Source organism: Solanum lycopersicum, chromosome 8 (genome assembly GCF_036512215.1).
Source record: "Solanum lycopersicum chromosome 8, SLM_r2.1".
Taxonomy (NCBI): domain Eukaryota; kingdom Viridiplantae; phylum Streptophyta; class Magnoliopsida; order Solanales; family Solanaceae; genus Solanum; species Solanum lycopersicum.
The window spans coordinates 59524121-59538742 of record NC_090807.1 but is presented as its reverse complement, the minus strand read 5'-3'; the positions used below and the strand labels follow the sequence as shown (position 1 = coordinate 59538742).

Here is a 14622-nt window from a genome sequence, read left to right as displayed (position 1 = left end):
AGCGATTGTGCAGCAGTTGTTAGTGTGAGGGGCGGCAAGGGAAGACTGCAAGTAAGTCAGTTTTTACCTACTTCGAATCTTCATTAACAAGATTAAACCTTATTGCGAGATTATTGGAATTTGAAACAAGTGATGCACAATGGTCCTAGAATCTACTCTATTCTGTTCACTACAGCACAATCTTTTCGAATTTCACCAAGATTTCCAGTTTTGACCCCGAACCTTCCAAGCTTTGTCATGGCAGCAATGAAAACCCTTTCAAAAGCTGTCTTGTTTGATGCAAACAAATCGACTATATTCCTTGATCCTCTTTTAGTATACAGTGTCTGGTCTGAAGTGAACAGCCCTTTCCCCCTCTGAAGATTCTTGAAATACATGTTATCGAAAACTTGAGGGGTATCTGGATCCAAGGGGATAACTACTCCAGGAGATGCGTTCTGTGGGCACATTTCTTGTAGTTCCTTAGCATAAACTTCATTAATTGTTGGATCAACCTTGCGTTTACTGTTGAAGCTGTATATCCTGTTTGAGAACTGGTTGCAATGTGAAAATCCTAGGGTATGTGCTCCTGCGTAAATCATGATAATGTTTTAGTATCTTTTGCCAATGAAGAAAGAAGAAAATAGGGAGATGGGTAATGTACCAGAGAGGGCAATCAAATGTCTGATAGAGAGACCGCGAGACGCGAACATAGGAAGGAGCTTCTTCAAGTGAAACTCAGAATGAGGTAAATTGCTAGGTACACTATTTTGTGAAGAAACTCTGCCATCCCTTCTTCCTAATTCAACAGCATAATGTGGTCCTCCTGCCTACACATTATACATAGCTAGATTAGTCGTCTTCGAGTATAGTAACATCTGAGAAACAGAAGTAAAGAGTATATCGTTTACCAACGCAACGACATCTCTAGTAGCCATGGCTAAAATATCAGCACATGATACTTTGTTCTTGCAAGCAGGAACATTATCAACTGCAGCTTTAGCTTTAATAACAGTGTCATATCCATCTCCAGCAAGTGATATATTGTCTGGATGGTCCTTCTCTGCTGTGTTATTTCCTGAAGATCTCAGTATGATCGAAGCATCACAACCCTGACGGTATATTATAACATACTCAGTATAATCTCACAAGTCAGGTCTGGGAGGGTGGTGCATGTACAACGGTTTGTTACAAGAATCTTTTTTATTTATATATACCTGAATAAAGCAATCATGGAAGAAGAGTCTAAGAGTTGCAGCTGCTGTAACAATGGTCTGTCTGTACTTCTGTTCAACTGCTGATCGGACGATGGACTCTACGTTCGGACACGAATTCCGATAAAAATCGCGATGGAGCTGAGCATTAATACAGCTTGTATTTGACATGATAGAGAGTAGGAGGAGGATCAAGTGAAGAAGCTGACTACTACTGATCAACCTATCCATTATTTCTTGTGTAATTTCTTTTGAAAGGTTTAGTGTGACTTTATATAAATAGTAGTACTAATTAATTTCACTAATATTTAATTTGTCAAGAGATAGTAATTTTTTCACCAAAACAATTCACTGAGAAAAAATAAACAAATTTTCATTAAAATATTCAAGTGTGAAAATACTGATATTTTTTCCCTTCTCATCAATTCAATAACTACTAATAGTAATTTTTGTTGTTGTGTTGTAAAAGAAAAAGTAATCTAAATCTTGTATTTGTTCCAACATGGCATGCAAATCTTTTAATAAAATTTATAACATTCCCCCAAAGAAGCAAAAGATGAATTGGGAATGTTATAAAGACAACACAAAATAAATATTCAATTTGACATTTTTTTTTAAAAAAAAGTAGTAAAAAGCAAAAACAAATATAGGAAGTTGTTAGTTAGTGACTAGGGATGAAGAAAGCACTAAAGAAGTCACATGCATGCACCAATATAATAAAAACATCAAATGACAGCTTATTTCCTCTTATTTTTGCCCAACACTTGTTTGGCAAATGATTTGACATCTATCTTTTTATAATTGTGGGAAAATCTTACATAAGATTGAGATGTACTAATAACTAATTAGAAGAAATTAATATTACAAAATGACATAAGAAAGGGGATTATCATTTTTCTAACTACCACACTATATATGGACATATATGTTTTGTCCATTAATTTGATGTTTTTATTTGTTTTTTTAGCTTCTCCCTCGATATCTTGTATAAGTATTGGGATCTGATTAAACATAATTTCTAGTACTGTTGCAATTTAAAAAGTTGTAGTCCTTCTTGTATATGTATTTGATTTCTCCCTCGATATTTATAGTTTTTTCTTATGATTTTAAAGGGCAAAAATACTTTTCAAAAATTAAAATTATACTTCTCACATCAAACTAACTAATGTGATCTTATCATACCATAATTATTCTTTAACATGATTATTTTATCCCATGAGGTACAATTTGGGGAATGGGCTTGAACAATTTTTCTGGATTAAAAATGTAATATATTATCAATTAATCCTATTCACAATTTTGTATTTTTCTCATTATAATAATTCAAAGATTGTTACTTTAATCCACGTCTCTAAATGTACTTTTATTCAATATAATAAAATACTATAGTCTACGTCCTCTTATAAAAATTAATAACCTAACATTTATACATTGTTTTATTATTTTACCCTTACCCTCCACTTTCTCTTTTCAACAAAGTAATTGGAAATCAGGAATATTAAATAAAGCAGGAAAAACGAAAGAAATTAAAACTTTTAAATTTTACATATTGACAATGTAAAAAAGAAATTTGACACTATCAAATTACTTAAAAAGATAACTACAACAATTCTTTCATAAATTAAATGTTAGGAAGTACTTCCCTTTAATAAAGATAAAAAAATCCTCCAAAATTTGTGATTGAAAGTACTTTCCTTCAAATGAGACTCGATGAAACGAAAATATCGAAATAATAAAACTATACCTAAAAAAAAAAAAAAGTCCCAACATGATGAATTGGTGAGGCACCACATGCATGCACTTAGTTTTTTTGCCTGTTTTTTGTTTGTATTATCTCACTCATGGCCTGGTTTGCCTGTCACAAGTGAACAATAAATATCAATCTATAATCTATAAAAGTGATCTTTAATGTGCCTGCATGTGACAATTATACATAACACACAAATTAAGCATAGTCAACAAGGATGTTTTTTTTGAATAAATTATTTTCTCACAATATTAAACTCGAAAAATTGGTGATGGATTATTTAATCTTCTCGTATGTGTTCTTAACAATTCTCACCTCATGAATCAACTTTTGGGATTGAATTACACTTATAATCCATATCTATCGTGATATCAAAGTCAGATCCATCCCAATTTATGATATATATCAATAATAAAAGAAGAAAGGAGCCAAAACACAAAAGCCTATGGAACTAGTGATTTGGTGTTGAACTATGTCCATTTCTAATATCAATTTAAAGGTGTAGAGCTTCATGACAACCTACAAAAGTAAACAATTGACTTTAGGGAAATTAATCCAAATATGGTAGCACTGCCAGTGTGGGGAAAACAACAAAAACAACATACCATGTGTGTAAGTTGAAACAATTTTTACTCATCTTTTTATTTTTATTTTTTTCATTAATAACTTCAAAATGTTAGAGCTAGGAAATGAACAAAATGGTTACAAAGGGAATCCTCTAAATCAAGCTCACATCAAATAATCTAAACAAATTTGGTGCTTGAGTAAACAAGAAAATAGAGACACAACGTACTCAATTACAACAACATACCCAGTGTAGTCCCACAAGTGGGATCTGGGGAGGGTAGGATGTACGCACACCTTACCCTACCTTTGTGAGGTAGAGAGATTGACTTGTTCCCGTTGACCCTCGGCTAACATAGTCGTTCTGCTACTTTTTTAAATCAAAGCTCACACCAACTAGTTTACAAAGTTCACTTGAAAATCTTCTTCGTCTCAAATTCCTTTATGATCCGGCTAGCTTTTACCTCTTCTCTCCACACAGGCATCTACCGGCTTGCAGAGCAAAATAGGTCAAAATTATGTCAGCACCAGCTCGTCGAAGGCACATCAATGATTCCATCATAACCCTTTCTTCATCGATCATTTTTAGAACCCCACCTGCTTTGATCATCGAGTATTCACCTGAAACCTGTGAAGAAAGAAACCCGAGAAACTGTTGGAAGACTATAGTGTAGAAATGAAGGCGAAAACTAGAAGGATATTAGCAGAAATTGGTTTTCAGATACCAGAAACTGTAAAAGAAGACGATGATAGGGTATCATATAAAGAATATGGATATGTCATGTCACAAGTTCCATTTTTTTGTTTAATGAACTCCCAATTTGCATGACGATGAAAAGACGCTCTCTATGATGCTTGATGGTGTGTGAATTAGTCCACTAGCAATTATATTCAATACACCAGAGTGCTACTTTGTCAAACTGTTAAATTTAACAGAACTGAACGATTCAACAATTCTGCAAAAACAAGTCTTGAACTCTTAATCATTCACTTGGCAAAGCATTTAGAGCTATTTGGAAGAAGGGGTCATTTATCAGGAAAAAGAGTTTTCTTTACCCTCAGAGTCCCTTGTGCTTGTAAACAAATGGGCAAGAGTCAGAAAACTAGGTGCAGCGGTGACGAGATATACTGAGAGCATAGAGCCCCAGAAATCTTCCTAAATTCTGCATACCAATAGCTCAAGTCTAGACTGTACAAAGGTTTCAGATTCCAAAATTCGTGACAAATATATTGTTCAAGAAAGAAAATAACGTGCAGGTAAATTGAAGAGATCTCAAATCTGTCACACAGCAGCATCAAAACCCTTGAGTGAACTTTTTGGACTTATTATTGCAACTCATCTAAATGACAATGCTGAATATGAAGCAACTCTTCTTAAGCACAAACTTAAAAACAAACTAGGGTTCCATTGCATCCCTCAAGCCAGTTGGTGGACTTTTGGCTTGAAAGAAATGAAAGAACTTTTTAAGGCCATAGGAGAAATTTACATAGCCTTATACAAAGATATTCAGTATTATTTTGCTAGTTTTTTGGTGCAACCTGGTTACTGTACAGGATGTTGATGCAATTTTAGATACAAGAGGAAGTCTGCACAATCAGTAGCGATGTTTTCTCGCAGTGGCTAGTGCAAACATTTATAAAATCTTTGATTACTTATAAAAAGGATGATGACAAACAAACTAAATGAACATCTGAGTACCTGATAGGCAGCTATGGGCAAAGGAGATTTATCCCGAAGAAGCCTAATAATATCCAAATAAGGCAAACCTGGTTTAACCTGATATGCCAAAAAAAAAAAAGAAGCAGCAGCAACTTTAGAAGAATAGTATATTTCCAAATTTCTGCAGAACAACAAATGTGATACTAACAAGAAGAATATCAGCTCCTTCAGACTCATCTGCTTGCATCTCAACTAATGCTTCTCTGTAATTTGCGGGGTTCATCTGATAACTGCATGTGAAAACCAAGTTCAAAGACACTCATCTTGTCTACATAATGAATGATATTTGATGAAAGGAAAATAATAATAGCCTGTTGTTCAGTACGTTTTCTTATCTCCAAAACGTGGATTTGAATCTAAAGCCTCTCTGAAAGGTCCATAAAAGGAGCTTGCATACCTGCAATATAATTCAAGCTAACAAGTCAAAAAAAAAAGATGGAAGTTGAGTTTCAATATTAAAGAATCCATAAAAGCAAAAAAATAAAATAAACAAAGCTCTGAGTTCTAAGTTCTTAGACCAATAATATCCGGAACCATTGGAGAGACTGATCACCAAATTCTCTTACATGAAAAGAATAAGATCTTTAGCTGCCTCTGAGTGCTTACATTAAAAAATAAAATGAGAAGTTACCATATGATGATGCTAACCCATTTAGGCTTTGATCTAAGATGTAAGATATACTTCTCAATATACAAGAGGGGTAAAGCACAAACATAGAAAAATGGCCTCATTGAATACTGAATCTATTGAATACTGAATCTATCTGCAAACAACTAAATATTTCCAGGACTTATATATAATATCTACATTGACAGAACTTATGAGTTCTGAAAATTACTTTGCCGTATATGACATGATTGACACATGCTGAAATCCTTCAGCATCAAGAGCTGCTCGAATTGCTCCGACACGACCATCCATCATGTCACTTGGACTGACAACATCTGCTCCTGCTCTGGCCTAAGATAAAAGAAGAGAAATAACAAGATTAGACACTGCATTTTGATAAAAGATTATCAATAAAATGCATGCAAGCATAAAAGAGCAAAGGGAAAATGAACAGACACCTAATTTATACCTGGCTTTAGTTTAGAAAAGCATTATATTCATTATTCACAACGACAAAACCAAGTTCAAGAGCTAGCATCATCAATTGGAAAGAGTACTGAACTTAATCATATTTTAGGATATATTATTCAGTGTTGTAATTTGGTTACTCCGGTTTTTTTTTTTTAAAGTTAGAAGACTGTTTTTCAACAGCTAGTTTCTTCTTTTCTGTTGTTTGAGGTCGTATTGGGCTTCTATGCTGATATATTGAACTTGCAAGTTGTTGGTTCAGATTCTTGTGGATACACAGACAAACAAGTATACATAAGAGCAGTTATTGAGAACCCTAGAAGTGTTCATCACCACCTGGTTTGACTAACTGCAAAATGACTTAGTTTGCAATCTAATGGCCTAGTTATTGAAGATTTGAGAGTAGTAGTCACACAGACACTCCCCTGTGGAGTTACTAACATGATACTATTTGAAAATTAATTCCTGAGTAACATCCAGTACTACATGTGGTGCCGCATAAAATAAAACTAAATGATGTGTTATTTCCCAATTTTCTCTCTGACAATGCCCTTACCCACCCACCCAAATCTTCAGCGCCATTGCCTTCAACCTATTACACCCACTCAGGCTGGTTTTCCTGCATGACTAGCATTATTCCACCAATGTCGCTGTATCCCCACTTGGGATGAATTAACCTTTTTGGGATTGTAAGCTTCTATACTTAGTAATCATAATGACTACAATCATGTTCAGTCTTAAAAGAAACAATAGTAGGTAAATGAAAGGAATAAAAGCAATAAAAAGAAAGAGATGGTGGCCATCAAACCTTTTTGGGATTGTAAGCTTCTATACTTAGTAATCATAATGACTACAATCATGTTCAGTCTTAAAAGAAACAATAGCAGGTAAAAGAAAGGAATAAAAACAATAAAAAGAAAGAGATGGCGACCATCAATAATAATTGTTCTTCAACTAGATATTTAGCCATCAGCCTCTAATCTCTATATCCAGCAAAATGACATGGTGAATAGTTTTCCCGGTAAGGTCACACTACTTGCAAAAGTAAGAATAATATCTCAACTTCTCAAGTCAAACACTCAGCCAGCATTACAGAAATTATTCTCGAAGAACACGAAATGGTGCAGCTCAACAAAGTTCAAAATGAAATATGTATATAAGCAAGTGTAGAAACAGCGATGGAAGCTTGTCTGTTGTGAAGAAACATTATCATATGAAATAGAAGATAACCTGAGCAACTGCCTGTTTGCACAACTGATGCACAGTCTCGTCATTCATGATAACTCCTGCAGCCATTTCAGAAGACCAAAACCAAACTTAAGTATTCAAAAAGCCATTAACTCTGTACATTTGTGGTCATTCATTTTTATTAAACACATAAAGGCAAATATTTTTGTGTTATCTTCGTCTTTAAACATTTTGTCTTCGCTCAAGCTCTATTAACAAGGAAATTCATCCAATTCTAATCCTTTTATGGAAAATAAAATACCATTGATGCAAAAGAGGAGATACACAATTAACAACAGAGAAACAAGTACAAATGTCACCAACAAAACTTTGACAAACATTCATAACTAAGGCCATGCTAAAGGTATCAACTGTTGGAAGCCTTTCTCAAACACATACAAACTGCAGTATTAGAACTTCCAAGAGAGTTAGGTGTTACTAAAAAACCAAACCAAACTGACTGAAAAAACTTGTTCATTGACTTGTATCAATTGGATTTTGTATAATTCTACAGACATAAATATCTGGTAGATATTCTTTTAGAACTTTATATAGTTTTAATAACAAAAAAATTTTAAATTTGTCTTAACATGTTCGTGATGCTTGCTTGAATTTTCTATTCACATATATTGAAGTCATTTAGGCGTGATTTGTATATTATTTTTAAATCATTAAGTTTAATTAATTTTGGCAGCATAGATGGATGTATATTTGTTTTATTAGTTTTGGAAGTGGATAATTATCATGTCTCAAGGTGAACTTCCCATATGTGGATGTTTCAATAGATGATAAGTTAATCTATCTGCTTGATTATTTCTAAACATGTATTGACATTTGAGAGATTTTACCTTTTGCTGTGAATTGAATTTGTGTTTCACGTGACTAAAAAATCGAAGAAAAAAAACTGAAAAAAAAACATTTGATTTAGTTTGGTTTGTTTATTTATCAAACCAACATAGTTTGTTGGTTTCCTTTTAGGTTAAAACTAAATCAAACAGAACTATAGATACTCCTAATTGAGAGTGGTATTACCCAAAAATTAAAAAAAACTATAAGGTGCTTTAGGAATCCTACAGCTGCTAAACAAAGATTACTATACTGCAACAGGAATTAAAAGCATTCCCAATTTTTCCAAATAAAGGCCTTTTTTGTTCATATCTTTATTTTTAAAATAATACATAGAAAGAGAAAACAAGAAAAAGGTTTATCTATCATAAGCTCTTAAAAAGCCCAATACAAGTTATTTTCTCCTCATCTTCACAGCAAATATTTTCTGTAAAATTATTTGCAATGATAAATGCAGCTTTAATTACTTTTGATAAATATAACTTGCATTTATATTTCAGATTGCAATCCAGGGAAGCATCCATGATAGAGATAAAGTGTCATCAAGAATCAGTATAGTTTCAAAAGCTATCAGTTATTACCTTACAAATAGGAGTCACAAAAGTAAGATGTATGAAGTTTTCATGTTTGATGAAATGATTTCAACAAAAAAGAATGGTTTTGTGTTGAAGAGGAATTTTGCTACTGGCGGTTTATGCTTTATGGTGACCCGAAGTGATGAAAGAAAAGATCATCATCCAAATATTTCAGTAAACAAGACAACTTACTCCTTCATATAATAATTCAAGAAGCTAAAGACTGAAGTACACTAACAGCTATCACCATAACCAAGAAAGAGAACTTACCTCATTGCATCAGCATCAATTCAAAGTTAACAGAGATAATAAACATAAGCTACAATAATAGGATATGCTATATGAGATAGAATTTACAGAATGGATTCCATGGGTTCATGTGTATTATATCTATTAGAACTGTTTTTTCTTAATTTTTATGTAATTTGGCAATAAAAGGTTTTCTCATTAGGCTGGTATGAACACAAAATTATGTCTTACCATCTTCTCTCACAATGCCATCATGCCCATCAGATGAATATGGATCCAAAGCAACATCAGTGTAGATAACCTATTGAAAACGCATCAAACATAAAAGGAAGCGCCAGGATTTTCCCACAGAAAAGTTGTTTAAGCAGATAAAAGAAACCAGATGATATGTATCGACATACAAGATCAGGGTATTTGTCTTTCAGCAAACGTATTGTTCGGGGCACTAATCCATTGTCATTGTAAGCTTCATCTCCTGTAGAGGTCTGAAGTTGCAGGAAACAAGTTATATAATCTGAAGTCAGATGGTACATGGAAATTTATGCTGGTAGAAGTCTAGAAGAGGACCTTTAAAGCATCTGGAACTTTTGGGAAGAGCACAATGCTGTTGACTCCAACATCCCTTGCCTTTGCGACCTGCATAAGAAAAAGTAAATCCACTTGCTCAAAAGAATGCACAGAAGTATTACAAAGGTGCTATGATCGCAGTTGAATCCTTAAATATGATCTAGATGTATCTTTAACCAAGCCAATTTGTTGTTTTGTTAAGTACTGAAAATTATGTGTCACGGACAGCAAGCTTGGAACCAAATCATCGACAAGACTTATATGAGCCCTCTAAAAGCATATGACAGTAAGTGTGAAGAATGATCATATTCTGGAAGCTGGTAAAATTCTAGAAATGTTCAAGTTCCATTTGGTATTTACTTCTCAATCAGAGGCGGCAACTGCAGATGAGCAATTGAGTGCAATACAGACCCATCTATAATAGCCTACCCATGTATCATCCACTGGAGACTCCACTTCTGCTACAACAGATTTACAGCAACTAATTTTAGCTTACAAGTACTTTGTTTGATTTCTACTCAAGTAAATGTAGGTTTCCTTGAATATTGTACATGAGGCTGTCAATAACATGGACAAAAGAATTGTAAAAGTACCAATTATCGCCAAAGTACTTATTAGCCTCCAAGGTAATTTCCTCCAATTAAAAGAGCATCCTATACATTCTCAACCCATTAGCAAATAAGTATATACGTGAGTATACATGGTAGCTTGTCTGATCCCCCAATTTGCTTGTGATTGAGGTGTAGTAGTAAATTTTAATAGTTGTTGTATGCATTTCTATTTCTTTTTCTTTTTCTTTTTCTCTGTTTATTGTCCTTCCCTTTTTCCTGATATCTACACTTAAAAGTTAAACCTGCACCTAGGACCTGCAAAGATTTCCTTTTTACCAAACCAGAATTTAACTATCATCTTCCAGTGAATAAATCAGTCTTTTTTGAGATGGGAAAAAAAGATCGATTTATTCACTGGAAGATTATAATTAAATACTGTTTTGGTGAAAAAAAAGAAAAGGAATTCTTTGCAGGTCTTTCTTTCTTTTGAAAAAATAATGTCTTTCATCCTACCCAACCTAACAAAGTTACAATGAATATTGGACCTGAATTCGAAATTTATACTTTGTTCTGGTATCTGTAATTGAAGTCTTGAATATATTTAAAATACTGAATAATATGTCCAGACCACACACCTCTCTTATTACACATCGCGAGTGCCTCAGAGGAATCTGAGAGCAGAGTTCTTGACAGCGTTATTTTAATTATTTTTGCCAAACAAGAGCAGTCAGAATCTAGACAGGCATGTCCGTTGATAATCCTGACATGTGTGACTGGTACCCACAAATGATCATAGTCTTTATTTAGCCTAAAATCCGGTGATGTATTTTCCCAACCCAAAAAGAGGAAATCTTTTTTTTTTGTAACAGAGAAATCCCCCTAGCCCTTGGAGCATGGTTTAAAACAAAGTGAATAATGGGCCTGCCCCTCTGCCCCTCTACCCCTCTCCAATAAATACAACATCGAAAATTGAAAAATAAAAACCTACAACAAATTACGAGGATAGCGTTTTGTTTATCCAGAATGACTTCGTTGACTGATCACCAAACAAGAAAGACACTTTACCCCTAATGCTATGGTAAAACTTTGATCATTGATACCAGCAATAATGTAATGATAATGGTTTTTATCATTAATACTAGCAATATTGTAATGATACTGGTCTGGTCATAATAACATACATAATGGAAAACAAATGGACAATGGAAAGCAAATCACCCTCAAGATATAGCAAAATCATAGCAACAAGACCAATGCAGCACATCATCATCAATTAGATACACTGTGAACCAATACAAAGCAGGGCTACAAGGTCAACATATCAAAATTAATCAAGGAGAGAGCTACTTATGGCCCAAAGTAGAGTTACGGTGGTCAGGCTGCCTTAAACGAAACTACCTTCCACCTATCATAAACATTAGATACTTGATAAAGAACATTGCTCGCTATTTATGTGATCAAATGCATCAGATACTTCATTATCACCAGCTAAAATTTGGAAGAACAGGGAGCAGGATTATATGACAAGATCAATTAGACAAAGAAGAATTGAATTAAGGAACCAAAATGCTGAAATTCTGATCTAAAAAAAGACATTATAGAGGACAAAGAATCCTAGGGATAGCTCACCGACCTCTTCAACAAGACCATGCCTCCATCCAAGCCTATAACATCCAGGCATTGCTCCAATAGGTGTGTCCTCTTCACCTGCAAGTGTGTGATTCGTAAGAACAGATTGATACATGTTATAAGCAGAGAGGAATTCAGACAAGTACTCACCCTCATGAATAAATAGTGGATATACAAGATTTGCAGGGCTTATATTTGTTTCCTGGAATGCAGCTCTTGCTGCTGACGACCTACGATTACGGCGTGGTCTCCTATTAATTGGCTATACAAGCAACATCCAGTCATTAGCTACAGGCACATAGCAAATCAATCTATCAACTTCTGATGCAGTGTTGAGTCTATATTAAAGCATTATCACCATACCATCCAACAATTCAACCAAGATGCTATCAGTTATACAAACTAAACAAGTTAACACTATTACTTACAAAATTATAAATGTAGTACCCACTGACAACCTACAAGAAGAGTAGAAGTTGAAGGATATTTTTTTCTAGAAGTTGAAGGATAAAATATTAACTACACCACTTCAGAGTCAAGTAATCATAGGGATGTCTCACAAAGATCGCTGATCATCTTGTGTAAATGGAATAAGGACCCTCAATGTTCTAAAAATACCAGAAATACACTACAAGTAAATATCATGTAATTTGCAAGTATCGCATCAACATTCAGCATCCTCCATCCAGATAAGAATAGTCAAAGATGTTCAAAGAAGTTGTCGTTAGACCTTATCTGTCAATTTCAAGATTTTATAGTCCGGTGTAATTTTCTCAAAGTATGATCACTTTCCTTTATAAGGCTTTCGCCTTTCTGTAACTAGAACTCTGGATAAATGTTTGAAAGAATCTTGAATTCAAATGTAATAACACCCATCAACAATAGTTAAGCAGTCTTCCAATACAGTACTAGCATTTTATGAAATTTTTGCCTCAATTCAGTAGATGAATCCATTTTTAATATCCTAAGTTAGTTATCATTTATGGAGATGCCTGTACTCAATTATGACTAAGTTGTCAGAGCAATTTGTTCTCCACTGCTTCTGCTATTTTGACAGTTGGTAAGTTACTTGTAATTCAGAAACAATGTATATTACATGTAAAATACACCATAGTATCCAACTTACATCTGGCTAGTTCAATTACAAACAAATCAAACACTCTGGACTCATGAAACATCTAATTCCTGTAACAATTTGATACGGAGATTAGAAAATAACGTTTAGCAGATTAGAGAATATGCCACCAAAACCAAAGCCAATAAGCAATCAAAACAGTCCTCCAAAACTAATGAAAAAGGTGGTCCACTTAACACTTCCTCGCCATCTCTAAAATGGCAAAATTGGCATAATTAAAAATAATGATGTCTGAAAACTAACCAGTGAAGACACAATAGGGGTACCGTCAGGTGCAGCCGGCTTTGGTGGAACCGGAGGAGCTTCAGGTACATTTCCGGCAACTACAGCAGCCTCACACTCCTCATCAGTCAACCCCATCTTTCTCAAGGGCCCTGAGCTAGACCCATTATCATGCCCTTCCTTGCTAGCTCTAATGGTTAACACCCTCCTTTGATTCAACTTAACAGAAGGCCGTGCACAAAACAAATTTGGCGATGGCTTCAGTTTCACCTCAAACTTTACAGCTCCAATATTACAAGGTGCATTCAACATTGCCGCAGAAGCCATGATTGCTCAGATAAGCAGCACTACAATATGAGGGAAAGTGCATATATTACAATTTGAAATCCCATAATATGCACACAACTCAAAATCCCATAACACGAAGACCCGAAAAGATCATATTTTACAGATGGAATTCTGAGCTTTACAAAGCATAATTTAGCTACGAACTTCAAATGCATCATTTTACTGCAACAAATCCACACATAATAACAAAAAAAAATATGAAAAACAGTACATCACAAAATTGGAATTTGAGCATTCCAAAACATAATTGAGCATACCATGTGATTTTCTCAAAAATCTGGCCCAAACCCAAATTTTATCTAATGATACTGTTAAAAAAACCAATAACAACAAGAACCTAGAAACACTTTCATTACAAAATTAGAAATTTTAGCATTTGTAAGCACAATGGAGATGAATATATGATTTCTTGAGCTATTTGGATAAAACCCAAAAAAGATAGGAACTTTCAAACTCATCTCTCCAACTGAAGCAAACCCAATAACAGAAACAACCCCTACCACCCACCCACTCACCTACCCAAAAAAAAAATGATTTTGAGCATTCCAAACCATAATTGAGCTTAACATATAATTTTCTCAATCAATTGGCAAAACAAAGTGAATTCAAAATGTATAAATCAACTAGAGTAAAACCAAAAGAGCTAATATTACAAGAATTGACAATTTGAGGTATTGAAAAGCAAAATTGAGCCAAAAGATGTGATTTTTCTCAAGTAATTTTACAGAACACCAAGTAAAAGAGGAGCAAAAAATTTTACCTTTGAAGGAAGGAGAGTTGAATAATCTTATCTGAAGATGAATAAGATGGCGAATTCAGAGAAGAAGATAGATTTCAGTTGTCATTTAATGTAAAAAATTTGTCGAGTCAAATGTCGTATGCTTCTTGTTGGGCCCTCTTTGCTTTAGTTGTTACCAACCCTATTATTATAAGAAAAAAAAAAAATCTTGAATTTTGGAATATAAGCTTTG

The 14622-nt window shown here is 34.1% G+C and overlaps 2 protein-coding genes across 4 annotated transcripts; both read right to left on the bottom strand.

Annotated features, from left to right (window-relative positions):
• Positions 1-83: 83 nt before the first annotated feature.
• LOC101247048 (peroxidase 45-like) lies at positions 84-2080 on the bottom strand. The gene is made up of 4 exons (XM_004245254.5): positions 1197-2080; positions 891-1091; positions 644-809; positions 84-568 (listed from the first exon to the last, which is right to left on the bottom strand). The coding sequence occupies exons 1-4, from the start codon at positions 1422-1424 to the stop codon at positions 153-155; spliced, it is 1011 nt and encodes a 336-aa protein (XP_004245302.1). The 5' UTR covers positions 1425-2080; the 3' UTR covers positions 84-152.
• Positions 2081-3553: 1473 nt separating this feature from the next.
• Positions 3554-14614, bottom strand: LOC101246744 (delta-aminolevulinic acid dehydratase, chloroplastic). Of its 3 annotated transcripts, none has more exons than XR_011211240.1 (13): positions 14412-14552; positions 13325-13650; positions 12097-12208; positions 11951-12024; positions 9767-9835; positions 9601-9684; positions 9431-9500; positions 7533-7588; positions 6064-6185; positions 5550-5621; positions 5373-5454; positions 4230-5281; positions 3554-4156 (listed from the first exon to the last, which is right to left on the bottom strand). XR_011211240.1 is itself a non-coding variant. In XM_004245253.5 (13 exons), exons 2-13 carry the CDS (start codon positions 13628-13630, stop codon positions 3965-3967), a joined length of 1293 nt encoding a protein of 430 aa, XP_004245301.1. In that variant the 5' UTR covers positions 13631-13650; positions 14412-14614; the 3' UTR covers positions 3554-3964. The 3 variants fall into 3 exon arrangements, 2 of the variants coding, with proteins under 2 accessions (XP_004245301.1, XP_010325190.1); XM_004245253.5 differs by having other exon boundaries at positions 3554-4132; positions 5204-5281; positions 14412-14614; XM_010326888.4 differs by having other exon boundaries at positions 3554-4132; positions 5204-5281; positions 14305-14412.
• Positions 14615-14622: the final 8 nt, after the last annotated feature.